The following is a 17,871-nucleotide window of genomic DNA, read 5'->3' as shown; positions in this document are numbered from 1 at the left end:
TCTTTGGACTTTAAGGCACAGGTTAGAATTTTTATGAAGAAAAGAAACAAAGAAATTAAAATTCCAGGTGTATTAAAATTGGATTGGATTATACAAAAGTTTTATTCATAAAGTTTAACGATAATAAAATAAAAAAAAGCAACATAACCACAATGTAACTTCACATAGGTTCTCATCAGATTTCATAAGAAGAAGGATGTTTTCACTACTTCCGTGACTAAAGATAAACTGCTAGAGTACCTATTATAACTTAAGGACAGCAGTGGCTCTAACAACAATGTATCTATTTGTTTCCTGATGTTTCATGAATTCACTTCTGCCACACGTTGTTTCTGAATGATTTTATTGATTTAGCCATAAAATCGAGGTCAATTTTAACTGTGGAACCTGAATCTACGTCTATGGCTGTGGCCGTCATTTCTGTGGCACCAAACTTGATTTGTAGTTTGATTTCACGATTCATGCCGCGTGCTGTGTCAGGTGACTCAAGAATAATAGAACCAATTTTCTCTACTCCCCACTCATCCACATATATTAGTCCTTGGATTTTTCTCTCTGTGCGATAAAATGCAAAGGTAATGGCTGTCTGATCTCTTTCTATTGGAGTGCAGCTGTACTCACTGGTTTTATCCCAGCCCACTTCCTCATTTTCCTTCACCAGTATACAGAAAATACTATCACACCACTCACCCTCTTTGTTTGTGTATCTCTTGTCTGCTTTATGCTTGGACTCATCAAACCTATGACACAAAGAAACCCCGTAAGTAAAGGCACTTATTCGAGATGCCACCAATGCTGGGTTTCTTCCAAACAGCACAGCTCCCTTCATGATTGCTTCTTGAGGATGAGAAGGACACAGAACTTTATACTGACCACCAAACTGATTGGTAATATGCTGACGCAGAATCAGGCTTCTAGCGTAGCCTCCGACTAACAGAATGTACTCAATCCTGAAATCTTTCTTCAGGATTTCTCTGAGACTCTTGGTGATGCCATTCAGACTCTCAGCAAAGAAAGATCGTACTTTCTGTTTTGAGATTTTGATGGCTCCTTGATTCCAGGAAACACCTCTCAGCGATTCAAAAAACTTTTCCATTTTCTGCTTTTCTTTTGCCATTTCAGCCAGGTTATATGGGCAGCTGATCTCCACATCATCATCATTCTCTTTTAAAACTGAGATTTCATACATCATCTTCTGCAGCTCTGCTGGATGCTCTTTTTCATATGCATCCCACAAACTATCACTGAAGATTTCTCTGAGGAACTCTTTGAATTTTTTATCCACAGTTTGTCCCCCCAGATCATTTCCTGAGGCCTTGTGCAGCTCCTTCAGGGCTCCTCCCTCCAGGACTTCATGGACAGTGATGTCAATGGTTCCACCTGCAACACACAGGAAGTAATTTAAAATAATTAAAAGTGACAAGCGATAGCATTTTTACAAGTCATTCTCTTCTCCATCCTCCTATTGCAGACTTTAGGGCCTTTATACCTCACTGGTGAATACACAGAACTATACACAAGTGTGTCAAGATACCGGCACCAAACTCATGTTTTCTTAGTTTTACTTCCCTGTATCTGATTCTCTAAATTTTGGGAGCACTATACATTTAGTTATCTGGTATCAATTCTGACTAACACTGGTTGGTTTAATGTTTTAAATGTGAGACCTGCACAGTTTTAGTTTCATCCTCCCAGGCTAACACAAATAAAAATCCAAAACACTTAATTTTCTGTGAGAAGTGCCTAAATAATCTTCAAGGCCATAACTACCCTTAACTCACACATGCACCGATAAAGACAATTCCATCGCCCAATTTTTCCCATTACCTTTCCCTATAAATCACACCTGTGCAACACTAAATTTGTGGTGCAATAACCTGAACTGTATATACAAAACACTATTTATTTACATGTTTACTTCTTATTCTTTTCCTACACACAATTTTACATTTGTACATTTTATATATTTTTCTGTTAATACTGCTCAAATGTATGGTTGCCACAGAATCGTCGTCCCCCCCCCCGCCCTAACTTGCACTGACTAGCAGATGCTCAATATCTTATGTGGGCATTAAGGCATCTGTGAGGGGATGTCAAAACTGGATTATAGCTGGCAGACAGTTGGTGTTGTAAGCCACCGCCTCTGTTCAAAGATGGTCTTTCACAGCTGACATAGATGGCTTCTTTCACTCCTCTTTTACACCATAAAAACATAAAAAAGTAAGAAAAACTGCACTATGAAAACATAGAGTACCTCCACAGTCCACCACAATGTATTGTGTTCCTGAAGCCTGTTCGAATGTGACTCTGCTGTTATTTTCTGTTTTAAAACCATCAGCTGGCAGCTTCTTACACCAGACTGAGGCTGCTTCTGGTTCCAGTGCAATAACCAGTCTGTCTTCCTTTCCTGCGGTAACAATTCCTGCCTATAAATCAAAGGTAAATTAGTCCTTTTCTCTTTAAAACAGCTGCACAGTACATCTGTTTATTGTCTTTGTTACCTGCGTCGCAGCTTCTCTCATGAACTGTTTTGCTGAAGGATCCCAGATGGCCGGTACAGTCACCACCCAGGTGAAGTCAGAGGCTATAAACTGCTTCCCACCAGAATCTTCTGAGATGAACTTCAGAGCGTCCTCCTTCAGGTATCTCAGAGCTTCTGTGAACACCTTCAGTGCCTTCATCGATCTTCCATTTGCAGCTTCAATTGTCACATCACTATTAAGCTTCTATGATGGCAGACTGGATATTAGTTAATAGGTTGGTAACTTCCTACATGAGCATATATATATATATATATATATATATATATATGCTCATGTAGGAAGTTACCAACCTATTACTCTCTAGCTATACATCCATCATTTATACTGTTAAAAGTCTTTTTCAAAACTGATCTTTCCAAAAGATAATACTTATGTTTAACATTAATGTACGTATGCTTATGTTCTTGTGGCTATCATCTAAAGTTATATTACAATTGGTAAGGTAGATCAGTAAAATGCTAATGCTATATTTATTTATTTATTAGCACCTTTAAAACATTCAACAGAAAGCAGTTAAACCATAATATGGGAATAATGATATCTTCAGATTTTTACACTTACTTTGCCATAGAGGGACATCTTGAAGCATTCAAAGAAGAATTTCTTTCTAGATTCATCACTGCGTGTTTTAAAATAAGCTGACTGGGCTTCGTAACCAAAACTGAGAAAGTTTTCATGTTCATCAAAAAGGATGCAGGTCGGAGTCTTTGGGGTCTTCAGTGCAACCTGTTCACCCCAGTATTTTAAACGAGGTTCTGTTTCTGCTTCTCTTTTTGTCAGACTGAAAGCATATCCACTGTACGCAGTACCAAAGTCTATTGCTATGATGTATGAGTTAGCCATTGTGGAAACAGTGCTGAAAAGCAGGAGCTACATAGTATTTATGAACAGACCAGGGGGTGGAGTTCACTGAACTCCACCCCCTGGTCTGTTGAGTTCAGTGTAACAGTCGTACTTGTGTCAGACTGGAAAAAGACTTTCAATAAACACGACAGGAGACACCACGATGAGTAAAGAAAAGTACCGCAGGTAAATACATTATATAAACCTGTATCACTGCATAAACTGGCAAATTTAAATGTTTATACAAGTTAAAAGTATTTAAACATGAAAATGACTGAATGTAATTTAAAGTTTTGTTCATCAGCTGCTGTAGTTTGAAGTATGAAGTGCACAGCTTAGGTTTAGTATTTTTCCTCTCTGGACATTTATCATTTGCCTAAATATCTGTGATATCACTGTTTAATCTTTACCTTCAAAATAGAAATTGTTTTCGAGCAGCAGCTCCACAGGGGTAAGGATTCAGTCTTTTTAATATCATTTAATGTTTCTGATCAGAAATTTTTTAAATTGCTTCATTTACCTGGTTTCCACAGCTGAACACAGGATAGACTGTATGAATTATAATCTATGTTGCTATGATCATCTCATCATAAGATTTTACATTTTAAAAAAGTTTAATAAACATTACTCTGAAATTAATACTTCTATTTGTGTGTGTGTGTGTTGTGAATAATATCTCTATGATGTTTTTCAACAGTTTGGCAGAGATGGGAAAAAAACTTCAAGACACAAAGTAAACATTTTTTTCTCATCTTTCATAAATGCCTCAAGTTTCTCATTCCTTCTTTTTATGTCATCCCTTTTTAATCTGTTCACTGAGACTTTTGTTTTACATGCTGTATATTTCCCTCACAGGTCTGTGGTGAAACGTCAAGAGGAGGAACTGAATTCAATCAAAGAGAGGTACTGTTGGCATAAAACGGTGAAACATCAAAGTCTGCTGTCTAAACACTTATATTGTTAAATTATTATTTGAAACTGTGAAAATTTTCAGTCTTTTGCAGAGTGGTATGCTTGATTTTAGGCTTAATTAAACTAAAACACATGAGTTTTGCAAGAAAACCTGATGAGATGAAATTTTAAAAATTATTTTCCCGGTTGCAGTGAGTAAATATCTGTAAGAAATGGTCAAAAAATTTCTATGCAGTTTTTTGGTTGCAGACCTGTATTATCGATCATCAGCAAGTGTGAGCATTCACAAAAGAGACAAAATTCTCTAACCTCAATGAGGGAGGTTTCAGCAGTTTGTTGGTCTTTAAATTTTGGTTTCTGTAACCCACACGACAATCTTCCTATAGAACCTATAATGCTGTGCAACAAACCCAAGAACTCTACAGTGATCAAGTTAAATGTTAAACATTTATGACATTACAATTAGAAAACGACTGAACAAGCATGGCTGTTTGAAAAGGTCGCAAGAGAAATCTATCTAAAAGAATATAGCAAAATGGCTTACACTCTAAAAAGTAATTCAGAGGCTTAGTAAATATCACTATAAATATAAGTTAGATGATCCTGATAAAATCTCTGAATATCCTTTTAATAATTATTTGAGTTTGATAAGTTGAAATAAATGTCTAAAATGTTACCGTTTGTGTTTGTGTTAAATTAAGGTCATTATTTACATTTATCTCAGACAAAAAATTCAGTATGTGGTCCACAGAATACCTTATTTGCATGTACTTAATATTTTTGTTTAAAATTGAATCTAAATATTTGACAAATAGGTATACTCATCAGTATCTTGTACTAAAATCATTAATTATTCAAATCAATATTATTTATTGTCAGCAACTACAACTGAAAAGTGTACGTAAAACACAATAATGTAGAGTAACTGAGTACCACGAGCCTTTTCATTATTTTGTTCATTTTGTTTTTTAAATACTTTGAGCTTTAGTGTTTGCTCTCCTGGTTTGCCATTTATCCTTCAAGTATGTAAGGCTTTGAGCTAAAAGGGAAAAGGCTCTTGTCTTTTTAGTGCTTGTTTATTTCGAGTTATTTCCATGTTTATGAAAATTTAATTTTCATTTGGAAAAATGTTAACATGTGGTCATTTTTCATACATGTATTATGAAACACCCAACTACATATTAGTTTGTTTGTTTTTTTCGATTTAGACTACCAGTGAAATAAAATGGGTGAATGACTGAATGTGTAAAGCGCTTTGGGGTCCTCAGAAACTAAGTACAGTGCAATACAAATACAAGCCATTTACCATATTTAATATAAAGTACAATTTTGATTATGTTCAGTTTACAATATTAAGTGAATGGAACAAAATTTTGGATTAACTGACCATCTATATTTCAGTTACATTGACCAAGCATGTCAGTGTTATTTACTCTTTTTTTTGTGTTTAACAACTACAATTATTCATTTCAACTTAAAATGTTTAAGCTTTAGTTATTTAATTGATCAAGTATATTGAACAGATTTGACTGGTTTCCAATCTACTCAATATTTTTAAGTGTTGCCTCAAAAATTTTAAGTAAATGCCAGTTTTAGTTTTTAGAGTGTAGGTTTGCAAAGCTGCAGGTGAACAAAGCACAAGACTTCTGGCTGATAAAGTCACACAGGAAACCACCTCTGCAGGTTACTGCTGCCAAAGGATGTTCTACACGCTGAATCAGGTGGTGGACTTGTATACATAACTGTAGATACAGATTTATTTCTAATCATGGAGCTGACTGAATATATTGTGTATTGTGAATAATCTCTCTATGATGTTTTTAAACAGTTTGGCTGACATGGAAAAAAAACTTCAAGATGCAAAGTAAACATTTTTTTTTCTCATCTTTCATAACTGCCTCAAGTTTCTCATTTCTTCCTTTTATTTCATTTTTTTTAATCTGTTCACCAAGACCTTTGTTTTACATGCTGTATACTGTATTTCTCTCACAGGTCTGTGGTGAAACGTCAAGAGTTGGAACTGAATCCAGTCAAAGAGAGGTACTGTTGGCATAATCTGGCGAAACACCAAAGTCTGTTGTCTAAACTTAGATAATTACACTTAAATTGTTAAAGTATTATTTAAAAAAATAAATAAATAAAATAAAACTTTTGCATTCTATTGCAGAGGGGTATGATTGATCACCAACTTTGCAATGTAGCTTAGTAACAGTGGCTTACGAAAACAAACAAAACAGATTTACTTTATAAAGAAAGACAAATGTAGCATTTAAACAGTTAGATTTGGTTTCTATATGTTTAATATAATTTTTAAAAATTATTTATCTGATATTGTACATGAAATTTGTGTTTAATAATGAATTTGTGATCTTTTGTGTTTTAACAGATTAATCTGTTTATGTTTTTAAATAGTTTGGGTGAAATGGAAGCATTTAGCAAAGTGAGCCTCCAAAAAGCAGGGTAATTATATTTCTGCAATATTTATAGACACTCATTAAACAGTATTTATATACACTGTCTCTCAACATACATGTTCATGATTATTCAGATCATTCTGGTTCTGGTTCTAATATTAGTTCATTTTAAACTTGAAATTTTATCCATAAACTTTGTGAATGAATTTTTTTTTAATATATACTGCTATTTTACTAAGAGATCTGCTTTAAAAACATAATAAAATAAAAAGGGGAATGAAAATTGAAAGTGAACCTCTACAGGAATAACCTTTTTTTTAAATGTTTTAACAGTTTGGCTCCGATGGAAGAGTTTTATAAAGACAAACTCCAACAAGAAAGGTAAACACATTTCAATACAAAAAAAAAGACATAAAAATGTTTCAAATCCACATCCAGGCTGTGGTGACAGCCAACTTTTATCATTTTATTTATTTGTTTCCTCAATTACAGTGACCTTCATAATATTTGGCACAGAGATACATTTTTCCCCTTTTCTACCTTGTGCTCAAGATTAAAATATATATATATATATATGATTAAGCAAGTATTTATACCTTAATGTTAGAGCACGGCAATTTGTCAGACATAGCGATGGCATTTATGTCAAGGTATTCATGTGTTAACTTTTTTTTATTAAAATCCCTTACATATATGACTGCTTGCTGCCTTTAAATTTGATTTTCCCCAGTTTTCATCTTTAAGGAACTCCTCTGTTGGTGTGGCTGTATGCTTGTGAACTCTGAATATCCAAACAGTTAGTTTGGTGGATTTATTCCAATTTTTTTTAAATTTAAAATAGCTTCTTTGGCAACTAAAGACTCCAAAGGTCATGACAAATTATTAATTCACAATTTTCCAGATGATAAAGGAAATTGAAACCACTCACAAAACAAAACATTGTGGAGCTGTCTAGCCCAGAAACAAATCAAATATTTTTACCAAACATTATCCCACAGATCCGCACATAAAGAAACTGAAGAAGAATTGAGATCATTCAAAGACAGGTACTGTACTGAAACATTGATTTACCTCCTTGGTGGCGCTGTCACTTGGTGTTCGCTCGCTCTGTGGTAGAGTATCACTTCCTGTTCCTGCTCAAACACAGTGGTGTTTCTGAGTAGCTTAATTGCTTAGCAATTTAATTAACACGTTTTAAATACATTCTTCTTTCGTCACGTGCTTCATCCGAAGCACACTTTCTGTGTACTCACTACCTAATTTATAGCCAAAGTATTCACTCACTGTCTCTGTACTGTCTCGCTAGCTTAGCTTAGCTCGTAGCCGACTCATTAGCACCATGGCTACTTCACCTGTCCCTCCTGCACTTTCTTGCTCATTGTGTCAGATGTTTAGTTACTCCTCGGCCTCCTTTAGCAGTAATGATATCTGTAACAAATGTAGCATATTTGCAGCGCTGGAGGCCAGGATTACTGAATTGGAGACTCGGCTTCGCACCCTTCATTCACCCGTAGCTAGCCAGGCCCCTGTAGCTGGTGCAGCCGAAAATAGCGTAGGCCCCGCTAGCTGTTCCCCGGCAGGTCCCAAGCAGCTGGGGAAACAGGGAGGCTGGGTCGCGGTGAGGAGGAAGCATAGTCCTAAACAGAAGCCCCAGGTACACCACCAACCCGTTCATGTGTCTAACCGTTTTTCCCCACTCGGCGACACACCCGCCGGGGGTCAAACTCTGGTAATTGGCGATTCTGTTCTCAGACATGTGAAGCTAGAGACACCGGCAACCATAGTCAATTGTCTTCCAGGGGCCAGAGCAGGCGACATTGAAGGAAATTTAAAACTGCTGGCTAAGGGTAAACGTAAATTAAGTAAAATCATAATTCACGTCGGCAGTAATGACACCCGGTTACGCCAATCGGAGGTCACTAAAATCAATATTGAATCGGTGTGCAACTTTGCCAAAACAATGTCGGACTCTGTAGTTTTCTCTGGTCCCCTCCCCAATCAGACCAGGAGTGACATGTTTAGCCGCATGTTCTCCTTAAATTGCTGGCTGTCTGAGTGGTGTCCCAGAAACGATGTGGGCTTCATAGATAATTGGCAAACCTTCTGGAGGAAACCTGGTCTTGTTAGGAGAGACGGCATCCATCCCACTTTGGATGGAGCAGCTCTCATTTCTAGAAATATGGACAAATTTATTAAACCCCCCCCAAAATATGACTGTCCAGAGTTGGGACCAGGAAGCAGAGTTGCAGTCTTACACGCCTCTCTGCAGCTTCTCTCCTCCTGCTACCCCCCCCAAAAACCCATCTCCATAGAGACTGTGTCAGCTTCCAAAAAGACAAAAAACAAACTAAAAACCAGCAACAAACAACTTAAACATAAACAATCACAAAGAAAGAACAATACAGTATCCACATCTGAACCAAAGAGTAAAACAGTGAAATGTGGATTATTAAATATTAGGTCTCTCTCCTCCAAGTCTCTGTTAGGACATGACTTAATAATTGATCAACAAATTGATTTACTCTGCCTTACAGAAACCTGGTTGCAGCAGGATGATTATGTTAGTTTAAATGAATCAACACCCCCGAGCCATTCTAACTACCAGAAATCTCGAAGCACAGGCCGAGGGGGCGGTGTGGCAGCAATTTTTCACACCAGCCTATTAATTAATGAAAGACCAAGACAGACTTTTAATTCATTCGAAAGTCTGATGCTTAACATTGTCCACCCCAGCTGTGAAACTCAGAAACCAGTCTTACTTGTTATCATCTATCGTCCACCTGGGCCTTACACAGAGTTTCTGTCTGACTTCTCAGACTTTATATCTAATTTAGTTCTGAGCTCAGATAAAATAATTATTGTGGGTGATTTTAACATCCATGTAGATGCTAAAAATGACAGCCTCAACATGGCATTTAATCTGTTATTAGACTCAATTGGTTTCTCTCAAAATGTAAAAGAACCCACCCACCACTTTAATCACACTCTAGATCTTGTTTTAACATATGGCATCGAACCTGAACATTTAACAGTGTTTCCTGAAAACCCTCTCCTGTCTGATCATTTCCTGATCACATTTACTTTTACAATAATTGATTACACAGCGGTGAAGAGTAGACTTTATCAAAGTAGATGTCTTTCTGAAAATGCTGTAACTAAGTTTAAGAATATAATCCACCCACTGTTATCATCTCCAATGCCCTGTACCAACACAGAGCAGAGCAGCTATCTGAACGCTACCCCAACAGAGGTCGATTATCTTGTTAATAATTTCACCTCCTCACTACGTACGACTCTGGATACTGTAGCTCCTGTGAAAACTAAGGTCTCAGATCAGAAGTACCTGACTCCGTGGTATAATTCTCAAACACGTAGCCTAAAGCAGATGACTCGTAATCTGGAGAGGAAATGGCGTGTCACAAATCTAGAGGATCATCATTTAGCCTGGAGAAATAGTTTGCTGCTTTATAAGAAAGCCCTCCGCAAAGCCAGAACATCTTACTATTCATCACTGATTGAAGAAAATAAGAACAACCCCAGGTTTCTCTTCAGCACTGTAGCCAGGCTGACAAAAGTCAGAGCTCTTTTGAGCCAACCATCCCAAATGTTAGATTTGTATTGTTGATTGTCATTTATGCTTAGAAATATTTACTTATATATGCTTAGAGTTTTGTAATTAGTTGTAGATTGGTAGAGGTTTTGATCCTTGATAGTCTGCAAACTTTGTGTGTATTAGACAGCACTTTGGGAGCATGAGAGGTCATACCGTGTCTTATTGTTTTATGGTAGGATTAACGTAGTTGCGTCTGTTCTAGTCTAAGTGCTCTTTGTTTAGATGAACTGCAGGACTTCCTCACCGTGTTATCTAGGATGAACCATCTAGGGTGAGGGGGACAGCCACCCACCAGAGCATAGCTGCTGATGTGGGCTGGCCTTCTCCACACGCTCTTCAAGGCTGGTGTGTTTTCTGAAAACTTCTAACATTTTAATCTCTTCCATTTTTAAGCCTGCGATTAACCGCACGGCTCAGGTCCGCGTGAAACCCGCGCGACCGCGCTCGCGTGAACCCGCGCAGCTGTGGAGCCGTCGCTCCCTCTCTTTTTTACATAAATACTTTGTGCTGCCAGGAGCAAAGTCCAGCACAAACGTCTGTCTCCCTCCGACTCACTCTTGGTTGCTTAGAAACCCATGATAACAACAACAGTCGGTGTCACAGACCACATGTTCTGCTCCGCACACACTCACACAACAACAACAACAACAACAACGACGACGACGACGACAACAAAAACAACACAAAATAGGCCTATCGTCCAGCACAATCTGGACCCCGCGGAACTTCTCAACGCCCCACAAAGCGGCGGAGAACTCACCTCTAGCCACACAAAGTAGCGAGGAACCTCTTGCTCCACAAAGTAGCAAGGAACCCGGGTATCGCCACACAAAGTAGCGAACTTCTCAACGCCTCACACAGTGGCGGAGACTGCACAACGACACGGTTATAGAGTCGGCCTCTTCTCAACGCCTCACACAGTGGCGGAGACTGCACAACGACACGGTTATAGAGTCGGCCTCTTCTCAACGCCTCACACAGTGGCGGAGACTGCACAACGACACGGTTATAGAGTCGGCCTCTTTAAACTTACTTGGCGTTGCTTAGAGTGTAATATCAGCCCGAATCCCGCCGACCGTCATTCATCGAGGAGAAAAGACAGACCGCGAATCCACAGGAACTTCCTGGCTGACGTCAGGCTTTCAGCGTGCCTCTCCCCCCCTCGGTGAATGCGATTCCAGGGCTCCGGCTCTCGAAGGACCAATTAATGTTAGGTTTGTAGCATAAACCTATTCGCTGGAACGTTAAGACAATATAATTACACTGCTAAGCAAGACACAAATAGGCAAAGTTCTTCATGTTACTCGTGCACGGGAGAGAACCGGACAACCGCTTGACTCCAGTTGGTCTCGTCCGTCCTCCTGTAACACTGCCCTTTTATTGAGGTTACATGAATATGCATAGGTTCATTAACATACGACGTCTACATACAAACAAAGAGTACCTTGTGTGTGTGTGTGTGTGTGTGTGTGTGTGTGTGTGTGTGTGTGTGTGTGTGTGTGTGTTGCTGATCAAAGGGTCAAACATCCTTGGTCAGGAAGAGGGTAGCCTCCCCCTCACCCTAGATGGTTCATCCTAGATAACACGGTGAGGAAGTCCTGCAGTTCATCTAAACAAAGAGCACTTAGACTAGAACAGACGCAACTACGTTAATCCTACCATAAAACAATAAGACACGGTATGACCTCTCATGCTCCCAAAGTGCTGTCTAATACACACAAAGTTTGCAGACTATCAAGGATCAAAACCTCTACCAATCTACAACTAATTACAAAACTCTAAGCATATATAAGTAAATATTTCTAAGCATAAATGACAATCAACAATACAAATCTAACACCTTTAACGTTAACTAGTAATGACTTCATGAACTTCTTCACAAATAAAATTTTTATCATTAAGGAAAAAATTATCAATAATCATCCCACAGATGTAATATTATCTACAGTTACTCTTAGTACCATTGATGTTAAGTTAGACTCTTTTTCTCCAATTGATCTTTCTGAGTTAACTTCAATAATTACTTCCTCCAAACCATCAACGTGTCTTTTAGACCCCATTCCTACAAAACTGCTCAAAGAAGTCCTGCCATTAATTAATTCTTCGATCTTAAATATGATCAATCTATCTCTAATAATCGGCTATGTACCACAGGCCTTCAAGCTGGCTGTAGTTAAACCTTTACTCAAAAAGCCATCTCTAGACCCAGCAGTCTTAGCTAATTATAGGCCAATCTCCAACCTTCCTGTCATATCAAAAATCCTTGAAAGAGTAGTTGTCAAACAGCTAACAGATCATCTGCAGAGGAATGGTTTATTTGAAGAGTTTCAGTCAGGTATCAGAGCTCAGCACAGAAACCGCTTTAGTGAAGGTTACAAATGATCTTCTTATGGCCTCTGACAGTGGACTCATCTCTGTGCTTGTCCTGCTAGACCTCAGTGCAGCGTTCGATACTGTTGACCATAATATCCTATTAGAGCGATTAGAACATGCTGTAGGTATTACAAGTACTGCGCTGCAGTGGTTTGTATCATATCTATCTAATAGACTCCAGTTTGTGCATGTAAATGGAGAGTCCTCTTCACACACTGAGGTTAATTATGGAGTTCCACAGGGTTCAGTGCTAGGACCAATTCTGTTTACATTATACATGCTTCCCTTAGGCAGTATCATTAGAAGACATAGCATACATTTTCACTGCTATGCAGATGACACCCAGCTCTATCTGTCCATGAAGCCAGATAACACACACCAATTAGTTAAACTGCAGGAATGTCTTAAAGACATAAAGACCTGGATGGCCGCTAACTTTCTGCTTCTTAATTCGGATAAAACTGAGGTTATTGTACTTGGCCCTGAAAATATTAGAAATATGGTATCTAACCAGATTCTTACTCTGGATGGCATTACCTTGGCCTCCAGTAACGCGGTGATGAACCTTGGAGTCATTTTTGACCAGGACATGTCCTTCAACGCACATATTAAACAAATATGTAAGACTGCGTTCTTCCATTTGCGCAACATCTCTAAAATTAGAAATATCCTGTCTCAGAGTGACGCTGAAAAACTAGTTCATGCATTTATTACTTCCAGGCTGGACTACTGTAATTCATTATTATCAGGATGTCCAAAAAACTCACTGAAAAGCCTTTAGCTAATCCAAAATGCTGCAGCAAGAGTACTGACAGGGACTAGAAAGAGAGAGCATATTTCTCCTGTTTTGGCTTCCCTTCATTGGCTTCCTGTTAAATCCAGAATTGAATTCAAAATCCTGCTCCTCACATACAAGGTCTTAAATAATCAGGCCCCATCTTATCTTAATGACCTTGTAGTACCATATCACCCTATTAGAGCGCTCCGCTCTCGCTCTGCAGGCCTACTTGTTGTTCCTAGAGTATTTAAAAGTAGAATGGGAGGGAGAGCCTTCAGTTTTCAGGACCCTCTTCTGTGGAACCAGCTTCCAGTTTGGATTCGGGAGACAGACACTATCTCTACTTTTAAGATTAGGCTTAAAACTTTCCTTTTTGCTAAAGCATATAGTTAGGGCTGGACCAGGTGACCCTGGATCCTCCCTTAGTTATGCTGCAATAGATGTAGGCTGCCGGGGGATTCCCATGATGCATTGAGTTTTTCCTTTCCAGTCACCTTTCTCACTCACTATGTATTAATAGACCTCTCTGCATTGAATCATATCTGTTATTAACCTCTGTCTCTCTTCCACAGCATGTCTTTATCCTGTCTTCCTTCTCTCGCCCCAACCGGTCGCAGCAGATGGCCGCTCCTCCCTGAGCCTGGTTCTGCCGGAGGTTTCTTCCTGTTAAAAGGGAGTTTTTCCTTCCCACTGTCACCAAAGTGCTTGCTCATAGGGGGTCATATGATTGTTGGGTTTTTCTCTGTATCTATGAAGCGCCTTGAGGCGACTTTTGTTGTGATTTGGTGCTATATAAATAAAATTGAATTGAATTGAACTGATTTAAAAGTGCTGTGTACAATGCTCCAGACACCACCATGTGTTTTTTTTTCTTTCAACATTATCTATTATTATTACCAGAGTGGCAGGAGAGATTGATCTTGCACTAAAGACGGGGAAATCTGAAAACATGAACAACCCAGTGAATGAAACCAGACTGAAAGAGATGTATGAAGAGCTGAGGAAGGACTGGACTAAAATCAAGACTTATCTGCAGATAGCTTACAGCAACACAGAGCAAATCAAAGCTTCGATTCAGGTACATTATATAGTCTGAAGAGGTGAGATTAGAGTGTAGTATGAGCTTTATTCTTATAAAAAAAAAATATTTGCATTCACCCTGATAATTACAGCGCAATTTTCAAAATGGGGCAGAGGAAATACAGACCAAGAAGAAACAGATAGAGTCAGCATTTAACCTACATGCAGACAACACTCCAGCATATCAGAAGGTACTGATGTGTTTTGGATGTGTTAAACATGATCACTGAAGCTTCTGTGATAAAGATCAATGACAGGTTTCATTATTTGTTTCAGGTTCATGAATACACAAAGTTAACCATTCAGAACCTTCAGTCTGCTGTTTACTACAGATTTAAAGACACTGCTCAGGTTTGTGGGAATTACAGACACAACATTACACACATTGTAAATACACCACACTGTGCATTTGTGGGACAAACCAACTGCAAGATATTAAACTGTGTGTTTAAACACAACAGCTGTTTTTTTGATTAAATTTTGTTTGTAGTCATGTAAACTTAAATAAATTCTCAATGGCAGGGGTTCCACGGACAGGAAGATGAAACTCGTGATGCTATCTTGAATAACCTCCTCTCGAAGTGCCGCTGGCTGAGCGGCTTAATGGCTTTGAACAACCCTCCTCTTCAGCCTGACTGGATAAATCATCATCCCGGGCAAGATGCTTGGAACATTTTCCCACAAGAGATCACAGCTGATTGTGCCATTGCACTCTGCCAGGGCCACTCTGCAAAGGTCCTTAAATGTCTTAGCCCATTACAGGGCCCAGACATGAGCGATAGTGATGACCTCTAGAACAATGTTTGTAGAAGTAAGCGAACTCTAACTTAGTTTGTGAAATAAAATGAGCCACTTGTTTTTAATATATCCTTGAGAGATCAAAATGACGAACGCTGCACTACTTTTGCGTTTTTAATGAAAACATAGACTGTTATCCAAAAGGCATCTTCAGTTTTAGAGTAACTGGTAGAAAAATACAGATGATTTACAAAAAAAAAGAAAAAAACATATTGGAGACTTTTCTCTTGGAGGTGGTCCTGAGGGTCGCTGGCCCACTTTTGATAATGAGAGTCATCACATGAATCAAGGAGTGCAAAAAGTCACTGGGACCAAGATGTAAAATGTTAGTAAGACATTGCCCCACCCTACTGAGTTGTTGAAGTGACATGAGGCAAGGGGTGAGTGGAGGTTGAAACACCCGGGTAGGTATCTCAAGACTGCACTGTCGGTGAATGATAGGTGGTGTTAAAGGTCACCACCTGAGTTCATTCCCGAACAGAGTAAATGTCTATAGACTTTACACTTTAAAATCAGTTTGGCATATTACATTCTGCAGCATCCATTTTCTCTTGATGCTGTAGCATTTTTATGTTACAGTATCAAGTACTTTTACAGTATTATTATGTCTCCAGTAACACAGCAATCATTTTTGACCAGGCTATGTCTTTCAATACATATATTAAACAAATATGTAGATCTGCTTTCTTCCATTTGCACAATATCTCTAAAATGAGAAATGTCCTGTCTCAGAGTGACGCTTAGTTAGTTAGTTATGCTGGAATAGTTGTAGGCTGCTGGGGGATTCCCATGATGCATTGAGTTTTTCCTTTCCTTTTCAGTCACCTTTCTCACTCATTATGTGTTAATAGACCTCTCTGCATTGAATCATATCTGTTATTAATCTCTGTCTCTCTTCCTCAGCATGTCTTCTATCCTGTCGTCCTTCTCTCACCCCGACTGGCTGCGGCAGATGGCCGCCCCTCCCTGAGCCTGGTTCTGCCGGAGGTTTTTCCTTCCCACTGTCACCGAAGTGCTTGCTCATAGTGGGCCATATGATTGTTGGATTTTTGTCTGTATGTATTATTGTAAGGTCTACCTTACAATATAAAGTGCCATGAGGTGACTGTTGTGATTTGGTGCTGTATAAATAAAATTGAATTGAACATAAACACCTGTCTCCTCTGCCATCCCATCACCACCCCATGAGCTCCCTGCACCACCTCTCCACTACAGCAGGCCAGAGACCACACCCCTGCCACAATTTCAAGAAAAAAGTTTTACCTTAACTGACAGTAATGTGTTTTAAAGTATACTGTATACAGTGAGGCAAAAAAGTATTTAGTCAGCCACCGATTGTGCAAGTTCCCCCACTTAAAATGATGACAGAGGTCAGTAATTTGCACCAGAGGTACACTTCAACTGTGAGAGACAGAATGTGAAAAAAAAATCCATGAATTCACATGCTAGACCCCCTATGCTAAGTAAGCCTACCACAGACATGAGCGAGACAGATAAATATGAAGGCATGCCAGCTCGGACGTCGCCCGGATCAACAAGGTCCACGTCAGGTGTTGAGGAACCAGGGCACCCTGACGAAAAGTGGGCTACTGGAACAAGAAGGCATCGGTGGGCAAGAGACGAAAACAGGGCGTTGTTGGAATGCTACTACGCAAGTAACCCCGGCAGAAGGGGCTACATGAATAGGATGACGGACCTATGGATTCTTCGATACCCAACATCCACAATGACGGCGAAACAACTAGTAGCTCGGTGTTCCAACATTCAAAAGAAGGGACTGCTCTCACAGCTAGAGATTGACGAGGTACAACACAAATGCTACGGCAAGGAGGAGTCAGGACGCCAGGTCAGGGGGGAGATATCATCACCCCCACCCGAGATTGGGTACATAGCCCCAAGTGCGATAGGAGAAGGATCGTTGAGTGCGAGAGGAACTGACCTGAAAAATAGGATCATGGCCAAGCTTGAAACCTGGATCCCCCGTAGCCGGTTACCAAGATTACGTGAAGTACCCTCAGAAGGTCTGCTAGATGATGTTAATGCAGCACTACGGACAATACCTACAACCACGATTACTGACACTAACAAGCTGATCTACAATACGGCAGCAGTGATCAGTGAGATGCTTGGCTACAAGTTGAACAGCCACAAGGGGCAGTACCCTCCATGGAGAAGGAGGCTAGAGGGCAAGATCAAAGTAGCACGGAGGGAGGTTAGCCAACTAACGGAGTTGCAGAAAGGTGCAACAAAGAAGGTGCATAAGAAATACAGCAAGCTGTCCATACCTGAGGCCTTGGAAACTGCCAAGCAAAGACTCACAGCCTTGGCAAGCCGCTTGAGGAGGTACACCAGAGAGATAGAAGGCAGGAGAATAAACCAGCTGTTCTCCACAGAACCAGCAATGGTGTACTCTCAGTGGCAAGGGAACAATAATAATAAGAGAACAGCACCACCAAGGCTGGAGACGGAGCAATACTGGAAGAGCATATGGGAGAAGGACGCAACCCATAACGGCAA

The 17,871-nt window shown here is 39.4% G+C and overlaps 2 protein-coding genes across 4 annotated transcripts; one reads left to right on the top strand and one right to left on the bottom strand.

Annotated features, from left to right (window-relative positions):
- Positions 1-20: 20 nt before the first annotated feature.
- Positions 21-3,386, bottom strand: LOC113018496 (heat shock 70 kDa protein 12A-like). 2 transcript variants are annotated; one of them, XM_026161562.1, is made up of 4 exons: positions 3,105-3,386; positions 2,502-2,726; positions 2,255-2,426; positions 21-1,380 (listed from the first exon to the last, which is right to left on the bottom strand). In XM_026161562.1, the coding sequence occupies exons 1-4, from the start codon at positions 3,384-3,386 to the stop codon at positions 311-313; spliced, it is 1,749 nt and encodes a 582-aa protein (XP_026017347.1). In that variant the 3' UTR covers positions 21-310. The 2 variants fall into 2 exon arrangements, with proteins under 2 accessions (XP_026017347.1, XP_026017348.1); XM_026161563.1 differs by having other exon boundaries at positions 2,502-2,698; positions 3,105-3,166.
- Positions 3,387-3,515: 129 nt separating this feature from the next.
- On the top strand, positions 3,516-16,351 carry LOC113018497 (uncharacterized). Of its 2 annotated transcripts, none has more exons than XM_026161565.1 (14): positions 3,516-3,572; positions 3,808-3,837; positions 4,084-4,119; positions 4,242-4,289; positions 6,127-6,162; positions 6,291-6,338; positions 6,711-6,758; positions 7,046-7,093; positions 7,711-7,758; positions 14,377-14,554; positions 14,649-14,747; positions 14,833-14,907; positions 15,079-15,212; positions 16,258-16,351. In XM_026161565.1, exons 1-14 carry the CDS (start codon positions 3,550-3,552, stop codon positions 16,322-16,324), a joined length of 918 nt encoding a protein of 305 aa, XP_026017350.1. In that variant the 5' UTR covers positions 3,516-3,549; the 3' UTR covers positions 16,325-16,351. The 2 variants fall into 2 exon arrangements, with proteins under 2 accessions (XP_026017350.1, XP_026017349.1); XM_026161564.1 differs by having other exon boundaries at positions 15,079-15,367; positions 16,258-16,321.
- The last annotated feature ends 1,520 nt before the right edge of the window (positions 16,352-17,871 follow it).

This window comes from Astatotilapia calliptera, unplaced genomic scaffold (genome assembly GCF_900246225.1).
Source record: "Astatotilapia calliptera unplaced genomic scaffold, fAstCal1.2 U_scaffold_9, whole genome shotgun sequence".
Taxonomy (NCBI): Eukaryota; Metazoa; Chordata; class Actinopteri; order Cichliformes; family Cichlidae; genus Astatotilapia; species Astatotilapia calliptera.
Note: the sequence above shows the minus strand (reverse complement) of the source record. Positions and strands in the feature narration are given on the sequence as shown.